Genomic DNA, 24,529 nt, shown 5'->3' with positions numbered 1-24,529 from the left:
TGGATTGGAAAGAGCATGTGAACATCAAAAGGCTTCTATAGGAGACCCCCCCCCGAGTCCTCGGCTCATAGCAGCAAAGCTAATCACTTTATGGAATGACATCCATCGTACATTACTACCCAGACATTCAGTAACAGCAGACAGTCCAGAGGGAGTATTACTAATCTGTCATATCCACTTAAAGTGACGACCTGCATGGAGCATGACAACATCTCCTATATAGAAGAGGTTGATGATGGCTTCTTTCTACGACATGAAGACACTGATTTCCCTCGGCAGGATTCAAACTGAGGATTTCCTGGTATGGTGACATGTGAAGAATGTAATTTAAAAAAATAAAATAAAATCAATGAACCTTGGACATGATGAGAAACACACTGACACTTGACACTTTGTTTTCACAAACCACAACCATAAATGGTAGGCTAAATTAAAAGAAAATCGTAAAACTTAAAACATGGCTTTCTTAGAAATTGTACGTAGGCGTTGAGTGAACATAATGTTTTTATTTTAGTCTGTGGTTGTGGTCATTGTTGGTGTATCTTTGGATTGCACTCATTGGAAGGTAAGCCACCCTATAAGACAAAAATAACACAACAATCTGGTTCAATGTTTCAGTTTCACTGTTGGATGCTGGCCCAGATGTAACGCTACCACGTATCCGTCTATGCTTTGAAATCTAGAATTTGTTTGGCACATGACACCCCAGATACATGCACAACATGTAACAGAGATTTGGGAGGTGTACATACCAGCTCCTTTGTAAGACTTTAAGAGTAACAGATGCCTACTTGCTTGATTCTGTAATATGTTATGTACAATATGTCCCCCCCCCCCCCCAAGAAGCTTGTTAAAGACTGTACCCACCCACAGCCCTTGTTTGTTTCAAATCTGGTCATTTTGCTTTGCGCTAACATTCCTCTCTCATCCAATCACAGCATTGCATGCCACACGCACACCCATACATCCGCACAGACCACACCCCTTCAGCTCCACCCTCCCCTGCTCCTCTCTCCCCCCCCCCGCCACACTTTGAAGTCTCATTCTCAAACCTTTTGGAAGAGGATCAGACCGGCTGTAAAACAGAATCACTAATTAATTAAGCCAAGTCAAATCTGAAACACTGTTTGTTTGCTCGCCAACGGAGCAGACACAACAGCCCAATTTCTTTCCTCCTGATCCAAAGCAGATCAAAGCAGACCTGTCTCATCCCAGGGTAGGGGAAAATGCCAGAAATGAAAGGCATCATCCCAGGGAGCTTTTACCAACTTTTTGGAGAGGGGTAGCATTTGGGGTCCCGCTGTTTGATCATCTGAGGTGCTCAAAGGGAACATTGTGTGTGAGGGCAAATCTGTTCCGTAGCAGGCTCAATATGGTGGTGCGATGCTTATCTCGGAGCTAATGAAATGCCGAGAGGAGTAACAGTAATCTGCTATCACCCTCCTCCTCTCAGCCAACCCTCCCTCAGCACAGACATAAGCCGCCTTTTTATGAGAGGAGCTGAGCCAGGGGGATTGGCTGCACATCAGATCTGAGGGGCAAGACGAGGGCAGCCGAGGCAAGCACCATCCCAGCCAAGGCTGTTCCAGCAGTCACACTCTACACACACACATACGTGCATACACTTGTTCACACACGAAGAAAAGAAGGCAGGTCAGGAAAACTACCACACACTGTGAGCAATCGCGCCTAGCTAACTGATACATTCATTTTAACAGCTCAGCTCCAGTTTCTTTAATGATTTTGAAATAACCTTTATGGTGAATGGAACTTTTTCTACTACTGCACTGTAACTCAATGAAGGACTCTTGCCGCCCTGTCAGGCCTCACATGCAAAGTGTCATGGCCAAATTCCACCAGATGCGTGTTCGGTCGGTCTCCGCTCTGTTACGGCAGCGGAGCTGATAGGTTTTCACTTTATTTAATGTGTGTGCTTCCACCGGCTCCGCTGCGCTGTGTCTCAGCTCCGGCAGTCCGGAGAACTATGTAACAGATATGCAAGGCTTTTGCCGGTTGCCGGAGCATGGCGCATCCATTTACCACAGAAAAGATCAAGAGGGACGGGAAGTCAGACACCGAAACAACATCTGGTTCATTTTCAGAATAAAAAACTCTGTTTTAACAGTTCAGAACAATGACCGTATGTGTTTTTATTTTTGTGTTTTAAATGGTTTCATACGGTTTTACACCACATACATCGTATTATCTTGCGTCGTAACGAGTGAATCTGTAAAATTACCGCAGGAATTCCTGTGTCTCGGCACTCCACCTGTCCGGCTGAGGAGGTGCTGGGAGCCGTAACAGACCCGAGCAGACACGCAATAAACACATGAATGAATGTATCTGGTGGAAGTTCTGGGTTACGCATAGTTGGGGAATGGTGGGGTTAAGTTGTTCCGCCCTTGATCCAACATCAGAGGTAGTAACATAGGTGTGTTGGGTGATGTGGCAATATGTAGCGTGCGTAAAAAACACAACTCTGTGCGTTTTTGTATGTCTGAACACACAGTGGTAGCTTAGCATACACATACATTCAATTACTGTGTCTGTAGCGCCTCTACACAATGTAATGCAATGTGAATTCATTAACTGGGACTTCAATATTACCCTGTTACAGATGCAATGTGTAAGTCCAAAGGCATAACTACAGCAGAACTTCTGTTGCTGAACTGCAGTCTGACAATCATAGCCTCTGCTCTGTAGACATAATGAATAGCAAGGATGGACAAAAGTCTTAAATAAACATGATGAGGTTAAAAAAAAAACTTTACAGACATTTTGTTTTATTCAATCCTTCTTTGCATGCTTTTAGAACCTATTTAGGTTTACGAAAGACACCAATCATCTATCCTTTGCAAGTTATTTTTTGTTCTGAACACGCTTTCTTTGGATGTTCTTCCTTAAATCAAGAGTAAAGAAGAATCTTATGTCTTTCAGTTGTTCTGCCATCTCTCATTTATTTCCATTCATTTTTAACCGGCAAACGCATCTTTGTAAGATGTATTTACAGTTGATCAGACCACTACACTACATACTACACTACATGCCGGTTGGGCAGGGGACAACAAAAATCCTCCACAGCGGACTTTACTTGCATCTTATTGTGCAAAAGGAAGTACAAAATGTCTTTCAATTTTGACATAAGGGCCATGCATTTCACTTTACAATAAATAATTGCCTTCACCGCTTAATCCTTTTTCAAACCAACTTCAGACTATTTTCAAAAGAGTGAAATTTGTACAAAGCAGGGTTGCAAAACTGTTCACTTTTCTTTGTGACTGAGATACAGGTTAATATCTCTAAAGATCTAACATGGGAGATACAAATGAGACACAGTTGCCTCTCTTTGCTAGTAACAAGTGTATACAAATGTATACTTTGATCAGCTGTGTTAGATAATATGGAATAATTGTGTATAATCTTTAAAAAATGTTATTGCAAACTGAGGACATCGCCTTTAACACTTTCAGAATGATCAGGGCAGTAAGGTCTAATACGCAGCATGTGTCTTCATGGAAGGGCAAACTCAGTGACTGAATGATTAGAAATAATTTTAGCCATTGTGTCTCTAGGATCAATACTTCTTCTGTCACCCAGTGAAGCAGAGATGAAATAAAAGTGCATTTTGTGCTGTGTTTCCAATTCATTCTACACATACAATCTTGTCTTTAAAAGGGAGGCAGACACGTTCTCCTCCTGCAGTTCTTCACATCACATCAGGGGAAAAAACATGGAGGAAAGGAGGCACTTTGCAGAGCACCAGGGGGAGGGGGATGAGAGACAAAGAATGGGGGGGGGGGGGGGCATAAAGGAAGGTAAAGGGAACCACTTCAGCACATTGTTGGGGCTTAGAGAATGGGTGTGGAGCAAAGGAGAGGAAATGAATGACAAAAAAGAACCACAAGCTGGAGAGCAATGGCAAACAGTATTTATGCAGGTTTTCATTCTAATCAAAATGTGACCACAATCAGTGAATTCGAGTGACGATGCCTTTGGTCACCTGCCTTATGAAAAGTAAGGGCTTACCTTCTAAACGGTAGTGTTCATTTCTAATGCCTTCAGGACATGCTTCTTCCAGAGAGTCCTGGAAATAAAAAATAGAGAAAATAAGACATAAATCACAGATTCAAGTCATATAAAGCAGAATCATTGTAACTGTATCACATAAAAAACAAACAATTTTAATGAGACAAATCCACAGCACAGCTGTCCAACATGAGAGACATGCCCAAATCAAAATTAAAGCTTTTATATATCTATATATGCAGTTTCACAACTGTGCACCCAGCCCAAGAAGTAGTTTAAGAAAGTTTAAGAGGAGGGTAATTGCAGGACTGAAACAAACTGAGCATGAGACTGGCAGTCCAAATTGAAACTATGAAAGAAGTATCTAAATCACTCTGAAGGGAATTCTGAGAAAGAGGGCTGGTAGTAATGCTATTTCTGTGGCAGGGGAAGCTATCGTTGCAGTGATACGTTCAGCGGCTTGTTTTCATCCTGGGCTGTTTTCACCCTGGCCCCCTCTCCTGGCAGCTCTGTCTGTTAGTGCATACCACAGAGACTTGAGGGACATGTGATCCCACAGGCTTCCCTATGGAAAAGTCTGGCTCAGATATCAATGTGGCCAAAAAACCATTACTCATGCACTGACAAACACATATGTATGTTCACATCCATACACACGTAGTCCAAAGACCCAGATCTGGCCTCATCGCTAAGTTTTCCATCACACTCAATTACCAGAATATGCACTTATGTCAGTCATGACTACTAGAAAATGCATATACAGCGATACACATTAAAGGTGAAGTTTTGGGGCGCGCTGGTGGCGCAATGGTTAGGGCGCGCGTCCCATGTATTGAGACTCTCGTCTCAAGCGGTAGGCCCGGGTTCGCCTCCACCCGTGGCCCCCTTCCACATGTCATTCCCCGCTCTCTCTCCCTGGTTTCTGACACTATCCACTGTCCTCTCTCTGCATTAAAGGCACGAAAAGCCCAAAATAAATCTTTAAAAAAAAAAAAAGAAGGTAAGTTTCATCATAGGTGGTTATTAGTCTTAGATATCAATGCGTGGTCTGTCTGTATCGGTTTGTGTGTTCATGTGTAATGGGTGAGACTGACAGCGTGAGAGGGGATTTCTGTGTAATCCAGAGGAGTAGAAGGTCAGCTGGTGTGATCCCACCCCCCTAAGACTAGTGCCGACCAGGCTGACACACTGTGGGTGGCCAAAAGAAGAGTATACAGAAAATCACACAAGTGACTGACTAGCCGCTGTCACACTGATAACCTGACACATGGACCCTTGATAAACCTCTGCTTGTTGCTGGCATGAAGGGATCAACAAATTTTCCGATCTGGTCCCATAACCCTGGTCCTGAGCCCCCTAACTATGGTCTGCTAAAGGTTGTGCTAAAACCAAATATGATCAAATCGTAAGGTTCTCGGAATCGCACCGAAATGTTCTGTAATTAAATGAATTGTCTCTGAATCTGATTGTTGTTCTAGAGAATTGAAGCAAAGCGAATAGTCTCGTAAAGGATTGATACAACCCCCCAGTATTTGACAGTAATGATAGTAACTTGCCGTTTTCCAGTTGGCTCGGAAAAAAAATTCCTCCACGATCAGCATTCCTTCAATTCCTTACTCATAAATGCAAAACATATGCACACAGACTCAACATCTCTTATGTATTTCTGTTTTTTTTTTTCAGGATAGTCCAAAATTATTCAGGGGTAAACCAGAGCATCTAGGAAGCTTGGGTTGTTCTGGGGTTCACCCTGGTCAGTGTAAAGAAGAAAATACCACATTCTTTTTTTTTTTTCATACACACCCTAACATATACGCATTTTTCGTCCTTTTATTATAAGTCATTGACCAATAATAGGCAAATGGAGCAGACAAATATCCCTGAACAATTTTCAAACGGCATTCAGAAAATCGTTATTCTATAAGTATTAATGAATAAGGGTAGAGTCTGTATTTTTTTCTTAAGTTTTGAGTCATAAGCCCCGATTGTTCTGACATATTTAAGCTCACAAGCTGTCCTGATATAGTCTTTAAAGAGGGGCCCCTATAGCTTATTTGTTTTGAACCTAGGCAATGACTGATTAAATTGTCCTTTAACAAAAACAAAAAACAAATAGGAGTTCTAAAAATAAGGAGCATCTGTATCTTAGTTTCCTGTGTTTCCACCAGCAAATTGGTCTGAAGAATTGTGAGGGAAATGTCTTTGCTCAGCTCCAGGAAAAGAGTAGTAAAGTTGGTATCTTTTTACGACCTCTTACACATATGTATTGATTTAATCGCATCAGTACCTTAATAATGCACTTTACAGCTCTGTCACTTTTATGAGCCGTGACAAGCACTACAAACTCTTTTCTGAATCTTTCATCTTCCCTACAACTTCTGACTTCATCTGCTTTGCCTGAGTCCTGTTGTGCTTTCCTCAGTAACAAATCCAGCAAAACGCCTAAAGCTGTGACAAAGAAAGTTTGACAGAGACAAAACAGGATTTTTTCGACAAGGTGAAAAGTGCAAGGAAAAATAATTTAACATGTAAAAATCTAAAAAAAACATCAAATATAATGATCTTAGACACAAAACGTAAAGCTGTATAGTATACATATTACAAAACAATCATCTAAAAATGATCAGAGTCAGACATACTATCTTTCATAAAGAGAAATTAAAACAATTCCACTGCATGTTTAAGTTGCCGTTAAACATGAAAGTAAGTCAGTCTAGCTTGTGAAGCCACAGAGAATGAAGGCCTGAACTCACTCCCCTCAGTTTGATTAGAAATGAAAGTCCTCAAAGTGGATATACCCAGAACTGCAACGCAAGTCATCCTGCTCTGAAAACGATTTCTCAACTAATGAGTGAAGACGAGGCTGAACTGATGCAACATTTGCAAACAGTGAATCTAAATGATAGAGGCTATAAATAAGACCAGGTCTTGCTAAATTCAAGCACCCACGGTAAGCATGCATAATGACCAGGAAAACTAAATATATATGTAAAGCAGTGATATTTATTTACAGATTCAACGTAGAAGTGTAGAATCTGTACAAAGGGATCAATTTTCTGTGGTAAAACTTGCTGTGGTGGTTGGATCTTTAAATGGTTTACACGGTCAGAATCACATGAGTTGTAGATTTCTAACTGCTAAATTCCACCAGATGCGTGGTCGGTCCGTCTGCGCTTCTCTACGGCAGTGGACTTGATAGGTTTGTACTTTAGCCAATGTGTGTGCTTACACTGGCTCTGCTGAGCTGTGTCTCACCTCTCTCCCAGCTCCGGCAGCTCGCAGCCCTCTGCAGCAGATACACAAGGCTCAAAAATAGGGATACAGGCAGACATGCAGAAAGCACCTCTCAGCAGCAAAGGAAAACTGGACATGTACCAATTGCCTGGCCAATGACTGGAACCTCAAAAATAGAGCCAATTCTGTGCCAATCTCAGATTAACATACGCGCCGAACTATAATGCCTCGGCCCAGCGACAACAGCACTAAGGCCAAAGCCACTAACAGCAGAGGAGAAATGCATTGGCAGATTTGTGCATCCGTGCTGTCACTATGCACTCCTGCAATCTCTCTCTTTTTCTCCGAGGGCTGGGTAAGAATATCATTCAATTCATATTCCTTTAATATTCTTTTGTTACTGTGGGTAAACTAAATGATAAAACCTCAGCATGGAATTGAAACATCTAAGCTGCTGTGAGATGTGTCACTTTGCAGAAAATGTAATAGATTATGATAATTCATAATGATAATTAACAGATGTAAAAATTCTTTGCAACTTCTAATACCATTGACCAAAGCAGCGAGACACAGAGAGGCAGAAAGGTAAAACACTGCAAGCAATAGCCTAATGAAGTAGTCACTAATTGTAGTTTTTGTTGGGTAATTTATGATTCCTTCAGGAAGTAACACCAGGAAAAGATCCAGCCTCGACATTCATTCATCCACCCATCCATACCACGTACATTCTCTGTTTTATGTTAGACGTCATGCTCACCTAATATTACCATCCTGGTGAATGCATGGCTTTAAAGACAATGATGCAGATGATCCTTACCTTTATAAATGTCTATTTTAATCAATGGCACAAGTTTCATTCATTCATGTATTTGTGGGAAATTTCCCCAACCTGGCATCTCTACTTCAGGGCACAAACAATCATCTTTTTTTCTGCACATGGGAGCAGCTCAAACAATTTTCCAGACATGATGTTAAATGCTCTGTGGAGACCACAGCAGCAAACGTTCAGCTTTCAACAGCAGCCAGTCCCTTCAGAGGTTCTTCAAGCCTTTTGGACAAGTGTTTGTATGGCCTCAGTGTGTTTCAAAGTTGTTCAGGCTCCTTCACAGAGAGCAATTTATTACTGGACTTTAACACTAGACACAGTGTGCCTGCCCCAATACAACATCCCATCTACTTCACTAGCCAGCCTGAAGTCTTGTTAGGTTTGGAAAACCTCATTAGTGGCACAGTTTAAGAAATAGAATTCTGCATGTGCCAAAAACAGAGTAGCATTTTTAAGAAGAAGACTGTTTACTGTACACACTTCGAAAACGCTGAACACTCTACTTCTTTAAGTATGGATCCACGAAAACAACTCATAAGTCATAAGTCTTTGATAAATCAAGGTGACAATAGTGAACTTCTGATCCAAACAATTCAGTTAAACTCCTGGATATTCAGTCTGATTAAGAAGTTGAATATGACAGACCAGAAAAGGTAGACAAACTTCAGCATCTTGAGCACAGTCTTGATGGCCTGAATATGAATGATTAACTTGAGTGATGACATAATGTAGAGCAGGTTATGATTCTCAGCAAGTCAACCCCCAATAAAATAAGGTAACAAAAGTGATATCACTCTTTCCGTTCAGTTTTTCTTTTCAGTGTTGATATTGTAGGATGTTTTTGTCTTAGTCCTCTATCGCTCTTGTTCTTTATCAAGAGAAAGTGAAAAGGACAGTGAGTGCATATGGACAGTGACCAGACATGCTTAGTTAAAACAGCAAGTTGCCCCCAGCATCATCCTTACTATGGCACTGCAGACATGGACCCACTGCACATTTTTTTCAGCCACAAGTCTGTGTTTGGGAGCAAAATGTGTACATTAAAGTGCAAGTGATATGTACATGTATGTGATTGTGGGAAAAGTCCCACAGGGCCTCCTGGTCTCTACGCTGTCTGCTCACGACCCACCACACAAGCTGACAATTTATGCTGCCGTCGACAGCTCCCCCTGATCGCGCGCCAGGGCTCAGCAAAGGCAGCACTACTGGCACTCCATCAAATCCCAGGAAAAGTCTCATAAGGACTGCGGCTGAGTGTCTCTCTGGCCCCGCACCCTTTACTAGAAAACACCTTCAGAACTACAAAGTTTGAAGAAGCAATGTGAACATGGAGTGGGCAGAAACACACATGGCAGGTCTTCAGTGAAGTGGGTGGGTCAGGCAGAAATACAGAACAGGGAGAATCTGGAAAGCTGAAATGCTTATCCAACAACATTTCTGGGCCTTCAAAATACAAACGCAAGAGAGAAACTAAAATTGAAGCGGATTCAGCAGATTCAGTTAGAAGCTAAAAAGTGAACACAGTGACTAAATCACTTCTTTCTAAATGAAGCTCAGACTTTCCAGTAGAAGCTTTTATAATTTGGATACCTTTTATCATATAGGCACATGTGCTTTTAAAACAACAAATGGATTATCTTGCCTCTCAGTTGAGGCTTAGCTGCAGCTAAATCAGCCTTTGAGGACATAGCTGCAATGGACTCTCTAACCAGCATCAAAATGATAAACTAAAATCATTCAGATAAACATGAGTAAAACATGCTGCATGTCAGTATTTTCTTGTATAGTTGAAACATTTCCCTTTATATAATAAACCTATTACTTCAATAATACAAGCCTTGATTGTAATATTATACTGTAAGTCATGAAATGATGCTGATGGTAAAAAAAAAGTGGCAGGTAAAATAAACTGACCGTTAGAAAGTTCATTTCCAGCCATGCCGGATAGCAAGCATTAGTTTAGGCTTCTGAATAACCAATAGTCAAAACACCTGTATAGCAAGGTCATTTTCGAAACTCAAGTGTTCACAAACCAAGAAAACACTTTGGTTTAAGAGCTGCAATTGAGTTTTTAGACTTAGCTTATATGCTTATATGAGTCGCAGAAGACATGAAGAGATGAAATACCTGTCTCCCTCCACCATCCCAAAGAGTAAACTGAGATACACCGGAGGCAGTTTCAAAGAAGCACAGAGCGCTTAGACTCTGGAGCAGTGCCTGGCCTGCAACATGTGGTAAGTGTATTGGTACTGCTGGAGGACAAAACAAATAAGCAGACCACCACTTGTCATCAGACAATGGTTTAATCCTGGATCCAGAGTGTTTTTTTAGTTCTCAACACTGGAGTGCTCATCACCTTCCAGCGACATAAACAGCCTCATACAAAGCCCCACATAGCAGTTAAACACGACGCCCCGAGATCGAGCCAAGTTAAAGAGTGTTGATGTGAGGTAGTAAAGCCCTGCGCTGCCCCCGAGTCAGGCTTCAAAGGGGATCAGTTTTCACTCAAGAAATAAAGACGTCAGATAAACATATAGCATAGCAAAGCTGACGCCAAACAGTCCCATTTATGGAGGGATGGGAGATGAGGCCAATTTTCATACAACACCCACAGACTTAAAGCCATGGCAAACTAATGTCTCTGTATCCTCCCCTCGCAAAACTAGGTCTGTGCAAATAATCGATACAGCAAAAGATTTATTTTTACAATATTATATCAATTTTCTCATCCCTCACATCAATATAGCTAAATGATTAAAAAAATGTAATTTTATTTCCCTTCAATTCCCATAAACAAAACAACCTCCACCCCTGTAGATGTTCAGGCCTTCAGCACAAACATCATCTGAAATAATAATTATAAAGGTATAATGAGAAGGATTTAGGGAATAGGATATAGACCCATTTTAAAATATCTCATCTCTGGGGGTTATCTTATCCCAATTATTACCAGTGACCTTGGAAAATTGCATTTCCATGAAATGCAGTCTGTGAAAGACGACACTAACAAAACTGAAGGAGGTGCTAAATGGACTTTACATATGCAGGTTTTTGCTGATTTGTGAATGTTAACAGTCTGTCTGTGTCATGGCTGTGTAGAGATCTCACCAGACTCTGTGAAAGCACACAGATGAAGAGCAGCACACAAAGGGAACTAGATCCTACTTGCACATTTGTGTGGAGTTGTGTGATTAATAGTTAGAAAGCACAACCACTGTCGAACAATCAATAAATTCCATCTTATTTATTTATTTTACTACTTTATTTAGATTAGCCATACTTGCTCGCTTTGCACAGGAGGGTTATAAGATTGTGAAAACAAACGTTGCGATACTGTACTGCGTTTTTTTTGCACAGCCCCCAAGATTCTACTTTTTTACAGCTCCACGCAAACTTGAGAAGAACACAAGAACTTGTTTGTATGCTGGTCTTCATCTGCTTACTGTTTATGTCTCTGCACCACTCCGTCCTGCTGCTCTTACACAGCCACTGTTCGAATTCAAAGGCTGGCAAATACAGATGTTTGTAGAGTCCTTTAGGCGTTGCTACATTTATGTTAGTGTCTGTTCCAGACAGACAGAGAACACCAGAGGTAAACAGCAATGATAGCTGATCTCTGTTTTCTTTGAATCCTGACCTACAAAGTGTTTGCTGTGAGCCTTGCACTGCACAATCATTGTCCTACAGAATTCACCCAAACACGTGGTCAGAGGCCAAAAGATGATTTATTTTATAATGCTCAATATCACATGAATAATTGGGGTAGATTCTGGTTTTCCTCCAGAAGAACAGATGTTCTTGTGTTCCAAAGAAACAAACTGAATGAAACATAAAACAGATCTCATGACTAGACTGCAGTTACAAGAGGAAGTCATATCCGCCTGGTTTTACAACGCAATGTTATGCATCTGATAAGAAATGTGATGCCTTTACAGAGCTCACAGACTGAAAATCTTTTGATGTTGAGTCTTGTAGACGATTTAAACCCGAAGTACCTGACAGTGCATTTTTGCACACTTGTGATTTTTTTGTGCCAAATATTACAAAGCTGAAAAAGTGAACTATTTAACCAACATATATGATTTAAAGGCTTGAGTAAATGTTCAAATATTTCGGATATTAAGTTGTTACAAATAAACACTTAATTTAACAGCCCATATAGACTCACACCTTTTTTTAAAGCACTCTCCTGTCTTGATTTCCCGACAGAAAGAAGAATACTTTAGTTCAATTAACAACAAACTGTTTGAATAATTGTAGTAAGCCCTTTAACTCTTTTAACTCGAGGACTTGCATGTCATTTGATGAGGGAGCATCAAAGACAGACACCTTCGGCCCAGACTCCGTGCCTCCACATCCGACACCCCTCAGTCACGGCACACCCACTTCTCTTCCTGCAACTGAGGAAGGAAATTATAGCCGCAGAGTGAGGATCCATCACCAGGCAGGTTGGAGGAAGCTGCTCTATGATTAAAGTGTGCACGGTCAGCAACACCGAGACTGGAGGGGCTCGAGGAGGCGGCACATGCCAGAGGGGCTTAATGTGTTAGCTCTAGTTCCCAACACAGGTCAGGCAGAGATTCTCCACACACACACAAACACACACACATAGCAGAAAAAAACTTCAGTGAGGTTGAGGAAAAGCTGTGTGGTTCAGTAGAGTTTCGGTGTTAGCTATATATGAAGCTAAATTATACTGTACGCCTGTGTAAATGAACTCTCTGACATCTGTGGATGAACGGTTTCAAAGACACGTGTCTGTATAGGGTGTGTGCATGCATGCGTGTATGTATGTGTGAATTGTTTTGTACATGTGTTGTTTGCGCTCTGAATCTTTCCCCTCATAAGTACCGTGACTGGATGCCTTCCTTTTGTAGAGCTATACAGCGCACAGCCAACACTCATTTCTTCACGTCAGATTTACATTGCAAACACTGCCGGTCACATTACCTCACCCACATCAAAGGCCGCCTCCTGAAAGGCTCAGTGGAATATTAGCAGAGATTTACAGCCCTCATCTCAACGCTTCAGAAACATGCTGATCTGAAGTAATCTCCCTCCCCCTCTTCCTTGACGTGTTTTATGTGTGAAGTTGGCTAACACTTTAATGACCCATTTACAAAACTTTTACACCTGCAACGATAAGCTTTTACCGCTCAGCCAGCCCCCTTAGGCAGTAAACCCTACCTTTTACTCAAGGTAACAGCCTTTATTAGCTTTTGAAAAATATATAACAACTGCAATTTACATTTATCACATTGTTTATCAAAGCATTATCTCACTACAGAGGAGGAGAGGTAGACGATACAATGTGTCAAGGGTCTAAGTCGTATGTGCTCTCATTTTCTTGAATGAGATCATTAATGAGCCTCAAACACAACTACTCTTGTCCAAAGTCAACACTGCCTCTAATGTGCACAACTGCAGAGGACAATACTGTAATCTTCTCAATATATGAGACCAGGACTACTTTTACAATACGTCAAAGATTGTCTTTTGCTAAGTTGGCGGCATCTTCTCATAAACAGCCACACATTGAAGAATTTAGGCAAGTGAGTTAACAGCATGAGCGAAATGTAGTTCTGTGTTTCCCTTAAATCTGGGAGTCAGAAAGTTAACAGGGAATCTGAGCTCGAGGTGAATCCTTAAAACACATTCTCCAGCAGCCCATGTACTCCGCTTTGGGACCTCACATTCCCAAGAGGAAGCTATGGTTTGGAGGGGAATGGAGACAGCCTGTCGCTTGGCCTTGATTTACAGGTTCTCTCTGCCTGCCAAGAGTAACAAATCACAACATTATGACCCTCTGAGTTCAGAATTAGACTAGGTCCAAAGAATGAGAAGCAGAGAGGAGAAAAGGAGTCTTTCGAAGAATGACACAACTCATCTCCAAAAGTTGATTGGAAGGGACATCACTTGGATATCTCAACCTTTATGAACTAAACGGGTCGGCATTGTAACCAAGCAGTCTTGCTGAAGGTGCAAAGCTAAACAGAGTGTGTGCATGTGTGTCGATCATTATTTACGGCAACTGGCTGCAAACATGCCTGTTTCCATGTGTGTTGTGTTTAACAGTATGTGTGCTCCACTCTGTCTAGAGGGTCTAGGTAATAAGTCAAAGCTCCCTTTGAGGGGAGACAGTGCTTCAGTCGCCTGGGTGGCTTCAGACGCCAGTCTGAAGTGCTGTGTGGTAGGAGCAAGGTTTTAGTCAGCAAGTCTACCTCAAGGGCAGCAGGAAAGTGACAGCCACTTCAACCTTTAACCACAGGCAAATGAGAAGAAACACTTCAGCGTCCTGTCATGTCAGCAGCTACAGCTTAAAGAGCTATGCTGAGACAACTGATCTGTGATGTTTCCACAAGGTTCCATGATTTTTTTTAACTAAATACAAAAGGTTAAATTACCGCAAAACTTTTGGTCAATTCGAAGTTACCTTTAAAAGAAAATGGTTGTCTTAGATGTCTTAGTTGTCTTTTGGATTAAATACATCTTCGTTCAGAACAAAGTTGTTTCTTGTATTTTTAATCATCAGCTGATCCATGACACATTGAAAGCACTAAATAGATTTTGCTTTTATTGCTTTCTTTTCTACTGATATACTGATTTCTAAACAGCCACAATGGGAGACATTCTGCACTCTGAATCAGATCCAGGTCCACTACACAATGGTGGAAAATGTTAGGAGGGTTCATAAAATCTGATTGTTATAATCAGACCTCTACAATTCCTCAAATTGACAGCTGTAACACCTTGAACAACTAGCCAATCTTTTTCATTCAAAACCAGTACCTAACTGTTGTGGCTGTAATCAGAAGTGTAGCTCCATGTGGTAAGTGGCAGTTCAGAAAATGTCTGCCCTTCTAATGTGTGTATGTTGACCAGATAGGCCTGCCCTTAACACCGCCTCTGTCCTATTTGACTGTACAAATACAGTATACAGTATATCCATAGACTCACACGTAAACACAAGCAAACACAGAGACAAACGCACAACATGTTTGGAGCAGACATCCTGCCAGCCACAGGCCACTACCTCTAAACATCCCTCGCATGACCTTTTAACTATGGACCTAAAATGTCTGTAATTACTGAGTTTTTTAAACTTTTCTAGTAAACATAGCGGCAGAAATAGATACTTCAACTACTACATAAAAGCACACTGGTGCCAGGCAAAGTTTTCTATTCATAGCTGACTGGAATTAGTGGCTCGTGTCACAGCTCCCCATAATGAAGCTGCAGCAGCAAAAATTTGCCACAACTGCTTATACACACATAAACAACAGTGCAACACTGAAAAACACTAATATAAGCATACAGTTTGATGTTTCACATAAGCCCCTCAAAGCTGGAGATTGTCCATGTGAGGTGCATTCTCAGCTACTGGAAAAAGTCAGGTTGGTTTAGGCAACAGATGCTGCCTTCAAAGAGTGTACAGGATGAAGAGGATTTAGCAATGATATAAAGACAAACTTTCTAATTATAGCATCGTATAGCAGACTCTGTTGCTTCGTCTGCCACTCCCGCTTCGTTTTTTTTTTTTACGTCATGTCTTGTCTTGTAAGGGACATGTGAACATTCAACTCAGAAATATGTCAGGGGCAGTCTTAACTTTCAAGAGTGAAAATGAGAAAATGGCTAGTAATCACCAAAACATCCACATGTTTGTTTTGGATGTGCCCCATTTTGAGGTCAAAATGGCATGGTGGAAAATGGGTTTAACGGTCACAGCAAAGGACTCTTTGGGGTAGCACAGGGTTGATCTGCTTCATCAAAAGACTAGAGGGTTAAGGTCCTCTTTAGGCCCGGGCACCTGTGGAGCATTAACCCACCAGGGGAGGACAGCTTTCCTTTCAGCAGGGCCGCTCCTCTGTTTAGCTTTCCTTCCAGCAATAACATCCCACAGCAGACAATCCAGACCTCCATCAGCCCTGGCGCCACAGGAAGAACCAGAGAGCTCTGGAACCTCTGTCTGTGGACAGCACAATGCTCTCCCATCTCTGTTTACCTTAACCCACTTCCTCTATCCTCTCACCTCAGGTGGCCTTCAAACCCTGGTCAGAAAAAGCTCTCAAACACAAGGAGGGTAAACACAACAGCAGTACTCATGAGGGGTCTGGAGTCAAACACTGCTGTTTACCCACCACTAGTAAGTAAGAAAAACAAGTGAAAGAGAATAATGGTGAAGTCGCATCTGTTAACAGTGATTAATGGATTCACATATTAGAGTAAACAAATGGGTAGTGTGTGTTTGTATAATTGTGACGTGCTACACGCTACATGAGTTTGCATGCACGATCCTGTGCAGACTCTCACGAGAGCTTGATTTTATGCAGATGTTGATCAAGCCCTATTTGAGAGCCACTTTGGATGCTCAGTCAAATTATTCAGCACTTACTGCACAGGCCAGAGCACAACCCGCAGGGAAAACTGATAAACAAACAACAAAGAATTATTCAGGGTTTAAACACTTAAACACCCACTTCAGCAGAGCCTTTTAAGTGGGTGATTAAAATGGGCATTGCGCTCCAACACAAAGCTCAGAGGACCCCGGCTCTGCCACAGGAGGCCAAGTCACTTGGCGTTTCTCCCTAACCTAAAACACTAACACAGGTCTGTCAATCTTAACTTATAACAGACATTTCTAACATTTTCTAACAGGAGATTTATGAACTACCATACTTTATACTCTTTCTATATGGTATTTTAACAGGTATTTGTTAATGCTGTGAATTTTAAAACGTGGTCATGAGGCGCTGCATCTTTTATAATCAACAATAATCTATCAAAATAATTATGTTCCTATTGAAGTCCAGAATCTACCACACTTCTGACATGAAACTATTAGGGATGCAACATTTCTCAATATACTGTATATATTGAACCTTTTCAGTACCCACTGTTCAATACGCACTTGTGAATTGCGGTTTTTCAGTTTTGCGTACAACTAGCTTCCGAGCATGTGTCTGTGAGTCCATGCACTTGTTAATATCCAATCACTATGCACTAAAGTTGGGGGAAGCTGACAACACTGGTGTCAGATCTCATTCATTACTTTTACATTCCGAGCGGCGAGGAGAGGCCGTGGTATGAGGAAGCACCGCCAATCAGTGCTGTGGGGACATTTCAGTTTGGGTTGAGCATAAGGACAAGGAAGAGAAAACGGTAAAGAAAAAAAAAAATCACCTTGTCTCATACTAAAATGGAAACACTTTCACAGTTTGGCCAAGTTAACAGCAACAGACTACAGCAGGCGAAATAAGGAAATAGTATTGGAATAAAATGTTTTTTTTTTTGTTTTTTTTAACTCCTTGTTGTTCCTGTAAAAATTGCCTGAACTCCAAAGACTTAAATACCAAAAAACAATCCAACAGGCTGTCAGAACTGAACCAAAAACCGTGATACGTATTGAACTGTGAGCTGGCGGTATTGTTGCATCCCAAGGAACTATGCATTAACCATTGACTGAAGTACTCAACAATAAATGCTCTCCTTTCTAACCTAATATTTCAAGCCATCGGTGGAAAGCAACACTTTAAAAAGGCATTAGCATGTCCAAAGCTAGACACATCAAAAGGTTGAGGATATGTTAGCATCACAGATGATTTTGATAATGAGTTTCGGACGGATTTTCTGCTCAGTGTATCAAAGCATCTACTATTAACTGGGCACATGCTTGTCAAATACAATCCATTTCAAACTGAGCCTGAGTCCACTTTCTAAACAAAGAAAGACTAAACAGCAACTCATCCTAAAAATCAAACCACTTCTTACAATTGTGGAATGAATCCCACCCTCAAGGGTGGAACCCAACCCCAGACACCAAATGTCACCGTGAAGAGGGTGGTGAGAGGCACTTTGATCAACAGCTATCCAGTGCTCCAAACTGAGCATATATTTGGGGAAACAAAGCAAAATCTGAGCTGCTAATCCTCTGAGATTTAGAGCACATTCCCTCAGAAGCCTTTGATCTCTGGAGTGCATCCGTACAGCAGATTTCAGACACTCACATTCACATGTGTGAACAGATTTACACATACATGGGAGCCATTTCACTCATAACATTAAGATGCAAAATACATGACCCGAATGGCAACTAGAAATGACAGGAGATTGTTGATTTGATAAACTTTAAAACTGGTTTAGGTATGTTGAGATTTATGGTAACTCTACACCGTAACTAAACTCGTTTTACTCTGCACAAAATACAGGGAAGGGAGATGAGATGTTATAGCACGAAAAGGATAAAAACCTGAGAATGCTTTTTCATGCAACTAGAGTTTTACATGACTCGTTCGCAGAAATCTGTTCTAGGAAACACCATTAATAGCTACCTAGAATTAGTATCTCTGCTCTGTCACATGGTAATAAATTCCTCCAGCTTTTTGTAATCTATGTGACATGTGATTCCGGATATGACATTGAAGCCACCTGCACGTTTTCGAACCTCCCAGTCCCTGAGCTATGTTGACGTCAGCGACATCTTTCCACCCATCTTTGTTAATTTTCTCATGGGGGGGGGGAAAGAAAAAATCACAGAGCCCCTCTATGGCCAGGTGCTACCCCTCCTCCCCAAAGGCCAGGGCTTTTCTTCTCTTTAGAGTGTGGCTCAAAACTTTTCTCTCAGCCTCTTCAAAGAGCGACAACAGGCCCTTGGTCCCTTGGGAGCACAGAGGGGGTAGAGCCCAGTGGGAGAGAGACATACGTCACACAGCACGCACAAGAGGCCAGCCGGTGGGAAAAGAAAACGCAGAGGGAGAGGACCGAAAAAGAAGAAGAGAGAGAGGAAGAGGAGTCTGCATTTGAAAGGTGCTTTCAGCTTCTAGACAAGGGCTCTCGCTTTGTGAAAACGACAAGGACAGAAAAAGCAAAACAGCAGAAGTGAAAGACGAAGGGGGCGCAAAACCTGCCATGTCTTTTATCAGACTTTGAGGCAGGGGGATGCATTTAAAAAGCTTTAGGCCTACATCCAAAAAAACCTTTCTACTTGAAAAAAATTAAAGGGACTGGCACACAACCATGAAACAAGGAGGTTGGGGCTGACATTTCACTGTGATTCACTTTTGAGTTTCACTCAGTCGCAGATGTACCTCAGCTATTTTTCTACGGTTCCATACAAGCTGATGGAAGCTCAATCTGGAGAAAACATATACGAGCTCTGGAAATGTTAGAACAGCAACTCTTGGTAGACTGTAGGCAACTTTTACTATGCAGAGGGCAGGGCCTCAGAGAGGGGGAGGAGCCATCAGTGTCACTACAAACACTTCCCTGCGTGCCACACTTCAAATGCAGTCTCATTTCATCAGCCACAACCACCACAGGGCCACAGGGTGAACGCAAGAAACAGATGGAGCCTAAGGGCGGAGAAAGGAGGAGAGAGGGGGAGGCAGCAGAGGGGGGAGGGGAAGCTTAAGGATAGAAAGGAGACATTTAATGAGGAATAACAAATCAAATAGATTCCTTTTTCTTTTTAAATAATTGCCTTTTCTTTCATCTGTTGGCGAGAGAAGCAACCTTCTGAACTAACCATGGGAAATTTGAACTTCCGAGTCAGTAGTTGTGAAAAATCTTCAGCTCTATCAATGTCTTGTGTCAGCAGCATGATTTTACGGGGTGCATAACATATCAAATGTATGGGTGTGTAGACACCATAGTGTACACAGGGGACAAAGTGTGCCAAGGCTCACATGATCTGGATCTCATATTTTGAGATCCACCTGCCCACACCACTCGTTCATTCACTCACTCACTGTCTGTCAAACTCAAACAAACCCTGCATCAGAGTGCAGATCTCATGAATCTGTTACGCCTGCCAGTGTGTCTCTACATCTCTATGTCTGTTCAGTCAGCCACGATTTCAATTCAAAACCACTGATGAAGACAAACTGCTGGTGTGAGAAGTCCTTCCAACAAATAATCAGCATTTTCACAGGAAACATGGTCTGAAAAAAATCATCAAAAGAATTCCAAGCGATGGCTCCCCACTGTTGACACCTGACCCACATTCTCCTGGACCCTGGTTCAGCTGAGAGGGGCGCTCAAATATCAGTGACTAAAAATAACTATCTCACCAGGTATTCTTTATAACATAGCTTTTAAAGCTAAGATAGTTAACTCCAATTCTTTAACCAGGAGTTTATATTCTTTTTTTTATCCTCAAAGCACCACAGGGTCAAGCTTTTAAAAATCTCCTCTAAAGAGTGTGAATACTTTTCAACATGTGGTAATAAAGCTTTACTTTACACAAGGTTAAAAATTAATTCTGGAATAACATGTAAACATTTTGCATAATTCACATTATTTTAGGTGTGTCCAATTTTTAAGTCTAGCTGAATTTCTATAAACAGATTTTGTATATAAATAAAGAATTAAAGTTTGGTGTCAGAAACCTTTTCGTTCTGTTTTGTAGGCAAATAGTTTCATCCACGAGTGTTACAGTGGACGTTGGCTCTATGCAGGAAAGCAGAGCATGTGAAGGGCAAAAGAGGTAGAAAGCATCGGGCCAAGCTCAATATCAGAATCCATCAGCTACAGTCTGGCGACGAATCTGCTTTTTCCTAAATAGAATCGGGCTAAAAGTGCAGCTAACGGGAACCAGAAAAAATGACTACTATACATTGAAAAATCTTAACATCACTGAAACTGACAAAAGAGGGAAAATAAACACACAAAAATTAAACTTGAGTGAGAGGATTTTAGGTTGAAGCTATACTGACGGCTACAGAAATCCTAAGTTAAAAATAAATCTGGGCCAACTGTATTAAAGCAAACATTTTATAAACCCTGTTGTTTTATGCTTGATGATCAAATTGAGGAGAAAACATCCTAAAAATCAACAGCACTTTTTAAATCCAAGACCTTGAATTACAACTCGGTGCTGTTCTGCAGCCGTGGTACCAACGCTGTGAGGGGGGGGGGGGGGGGGATTACTGGTGCCGTGATTTTATGATATATATGTATACAATCTTCTTAGAAGTGTTTAGTCAGAAATCAAACTCTAATCATTTATTTCAACCAGGTTAGATAATTGTAACTCTCTACATGCAGGGCTACACAAACAACGAGTAGGACAGCTCCAACTCATTCAAAATTCAGAGTCCTGACATGTACAAGGAAATTTGGATGCATCACACTGGTCCTCAATACAGTCCACTGGCTTCATGTACAATACAAAATCACTTAAATCCATCCATATGTCACTCAATGCTTCAGCTCCTGAATACATTTTGTGACCTGCTCAGTCTTCAACCTGACCCGTCCGCTCAGATCATCAGGTGAAGATTTTTTGGCAGACCAAGAATTAGATCAAAGTCCAGATAGGGGGCCTTTAGGGCGCGGTTACATCCGTACCGTGCCGTACTCAAGCACAATTTTAAGTTGCGCACATGATTTATTATTTGATTTCTAAATCCAGTTTATGATTGTGGAGACAACTGTTAATCCTTGGATTTCAATGCTTTACCCAAGTGTAAAAAAATCATTGCGCTTACCTGTAACTAAATGTGTTTAAAAATAACATAACTATTGCTAATCAACAGAGGACATTCGATTGTTGTCATGTCTAAAGCTACATTTGTGTATTTCAGTAATTTTCTGACTTCTGTGATTTGCTTTCAGCTATTTAAAACCGCAACACTCAAAATAACAAAGCAATACGTAAACAGACGGCTACAACTTGAAAAAAATATGAACATTTTTGTATTTACTGTTTAATCACAACACAAAAGGGAAAAGTACTCAAATAAATATTGATGATGGAAAACACCTTTCTTCTTTAATTCATTTTCCCTCTGAGCTATAACAGCCATCAGGCACCCGGACTTGAATTATTTATACAACCTGAGCTCAACATAACTGCCCATTTTTCAAGAACATCAAACCCATTCGTCAGGCACTCCAGTTCCATTCAGAGCCATGAACTAAACACACCAATGTTGTTAGGGAAAGCACATGGATTTTTCCAGGAACAAGTAGGTAGTGTTTGTTTTTGTGGTAACAATGTATAGTAATTACGTGGTAATAGTGTGGTTTCAAATGCTTAAATTGCCTGAGGCCTACAAACCCAACTGCACACACAAGCAGCCATGTAAGAAGCATGGCTTTAGCAGTTGACACACTCAATAACTTAATAAAATAAACAGTGTCTCAAGTTTTTCTCATAGAACCAATCGCCCCCAAAAAAACACCCAAAGAACAAAGCCTGCAGTCGGCTGGATCCTGTTACTTTATAACTGAGTTTATTGATACTTTCAACCACACTCAACCGCTTGCATGTGACTTCAGGATGCCAGATTCACAAAAGGACCAGCCTCCCTCTTTTAACTAACCCATGACTGCTCTTCAGGAAAGCAAAGCTACGTAGAAAAAACCTCCTGCACAAAACAAAGCAATGATAGATTTAAGACAAGACTCAAGGGGAAATCAATAGATATTTCAGCTGCCGAATATCCTGAAGTTTGAGATTTGTCTTTTCATGCCAATATGTCAAAAAAAAAAGTTTCACAGCAGCTCAACAATCCAATTTATGTGTGCAGTTATGAAGTAAATTAAGTAGGATGTAGCATAATTTCAATGGTTATGTTTTCATAAACAGCAAATGAGTAAGCTGTTTTTAAGCCGGCTGTGTATTTTACCACACAGCTACTTGCTGATGAAAATGGGATTCTTTCAAAATGTTAAGATACTAAAGGAACTGTCAAATATCTTTGAATAAATGTCTGCCACCCCGTATCACAACATGGTGTAACAGTAGCTAGCTGCTTTATTGTTCAAATGCAAGCAATCCTAACTTCTAGGGCTGTGTTCAATAGATGCATTTCTGTTCGAAGTGTCTGGCTTGTGGGTGGAAGAAGTGATTTTCCTTTTTGTCTTGATGGGCTCCAATTCCTCAAACATGCTGCCTTTGAGAAAGGCATCACTAACCAAAGAGGCTTAAAGCTCCTGTGAAGCAATTCCAAAGGATATTTTCTTCACTTGACAACAACAGCACAGTGTTTACAGCAATGCCAAAATACAGAACAAGCATGACCTCCAACATTTCTCCCCAGCGTTTACAATCCACACTTGTCACCAGACTGTCACAATTCGCTTTCAACTCAGGCTTGATCTATGGTTACCTAAAAATAACACCCTTGGATCAGTGCATAGGATAATACAAACATTTGTTCTCTAGATGGAGGGGGGGGGGGGGGGGGGGGGGGGGACCGGAGTGTTCAAATACATTGTTTCTTTTCAAGAGTGCCAGCTTGTGCTTTTGAAGTTCCGTGTTCCTTTTCAACTTTGATTATGAGGCTGGTTGGCGGAATGGCAGATATTTTAGTGAGTGAAAGAAGCAAAAAAAAAAAATAACACGCCAAGTGCAAAAGTTATGAAAAGACACTTTCCACGCCATTTGTGGTGCAAGTAGGCTATTTCTACACGCAGCCTTCAGAAAGTTTGTCAAGACTGTGAGTGCATAAGACAGAAAAGGGGGCATCTGACAGGGTAGAGGTCTTAATTACGTCAGAGCATTTGATGAATATTACTCATGGGCCACAGTTTGGTACTCACCCGCGCAGTCAAACCGCAGTTGTTCTTGTGGTGACAGTCCGGTTGCCCGAGGCGCGAGCTCGTGCAGTAGTATTTCTGCTTCACGAGCCAGTCGTCGATTCCCTTTCTCGCCAAACAGGCATTGACTACAAAACTGTCGCCTAAGATAAAATAAAAACACATATAAGTATCTGCAAACTCAATATTCTAGCGCTACAAGCATGTTTCCCAGAAGCTGTCCAGGTTCAAAGAGTCCGACTCGGCGATATAATGTTGCTTTAAAGAGCCGAGAGTCAGAAAACCGCTGGCTGTTCCAAAAACAGTACGAAATATAACACTTTTTATAAGTCAACAAATAATATAAAGCGCGCTTACCTTCCGGGCTCTCCCTTGGTTTACAAATTGCGGCTTGAGAAAAGAAAGTCAGAAGACAATGAAGACTGTTACTCGAAAGTATCGCAGCACCACAAGAGCTATAGCTGTGATTTTCTCGGGAATAAGAGTCCTTACCATGTTTCGAGTGCAGTTTACCCATTTCTATGCATCGAGTTTGTGTTGAAAACCATCAGAGGGATATAATCCAAAGGTGAAAAGGGGAACGGGCTACGATATCCAGACAGAAGCGCGTCCGTGGAGACGAGAGTAGACTGCGCCCAGGAGGTTACGGGACCGTATGACTGAAGAGCCAAAGCAGCCTTTGATCCAGAGCTACACCACCGAAAAGAAACACACAGGACGTATACCACTTCCTGTCAATGCTTTCACAATAAAACATCTCATCGAGGAGACACTGGCTTTGCAGGAAAGAAAGATATGAATAGCATACTTTCAGATTTGTAACGATTAGTTGAGTGAGTAATTAATGGAAAGAAAATGTATTAGGCTACATATTTATTGTTAAACCATTAGCATTAAACT

At 41.3% G+C, this 24,529-nt stretch overlaps 1 protein-coding gene across 1 annotated transcript in view; it reads right to left on the bottom strand.

The window, feature by feature from the left end:
* Nucleotides 1-24,299, bottom strand: part of nkd1 (NKD inhibitor of WNT signaling pathway 1) — a 31,474-nt gene extending 7,175 nt beyond the window's left edge. Inside the window, exons 1-4 of the mRNA XM_020625635.3 lie at nt 24,122-24,299; nt 23,987-24,019; nt 23,633-23,772; nt 4,027-4,084 (exon numbers count right to left, since the gene is read on the bottom strand). Of these exons, the coding sequence (XP_020481291.1) occupies nt 4,027-4,084; nt 23,633-23,772; nt 23,987-24,019; nt 24,122-24,146 (256 nt within the window). The 5' untranslated portion in view covers nt 24,147-24,299. The remainder of the gene's footprint in view (nt 1-4,026; nt 4,085-23,632; nt 23,773-23,986; nt 24,020-24,121) is intronic.
* Nucleotides 24,300-24,529: the final 230 nt, after the last annotated feature.

This window comes from Labrus bergylta, chromosome 3 (genome assembly GCF_963930695.1).
Source record: "Labrus bergylta chromosome 3, fLabBer1.1, whole genome shotgun sequence".
Lineage (NCBI taxonomy): Eukaryota > Metazoa > Chordata > Actinopteri > Labriformes > Labridae > Labrus > Labrus bergylta.
The sequence above is the reverse complement of the archived record's forward strand: the minus strand, read 5'-3'. Positions and strand labels throughout refer to the sequence as shown.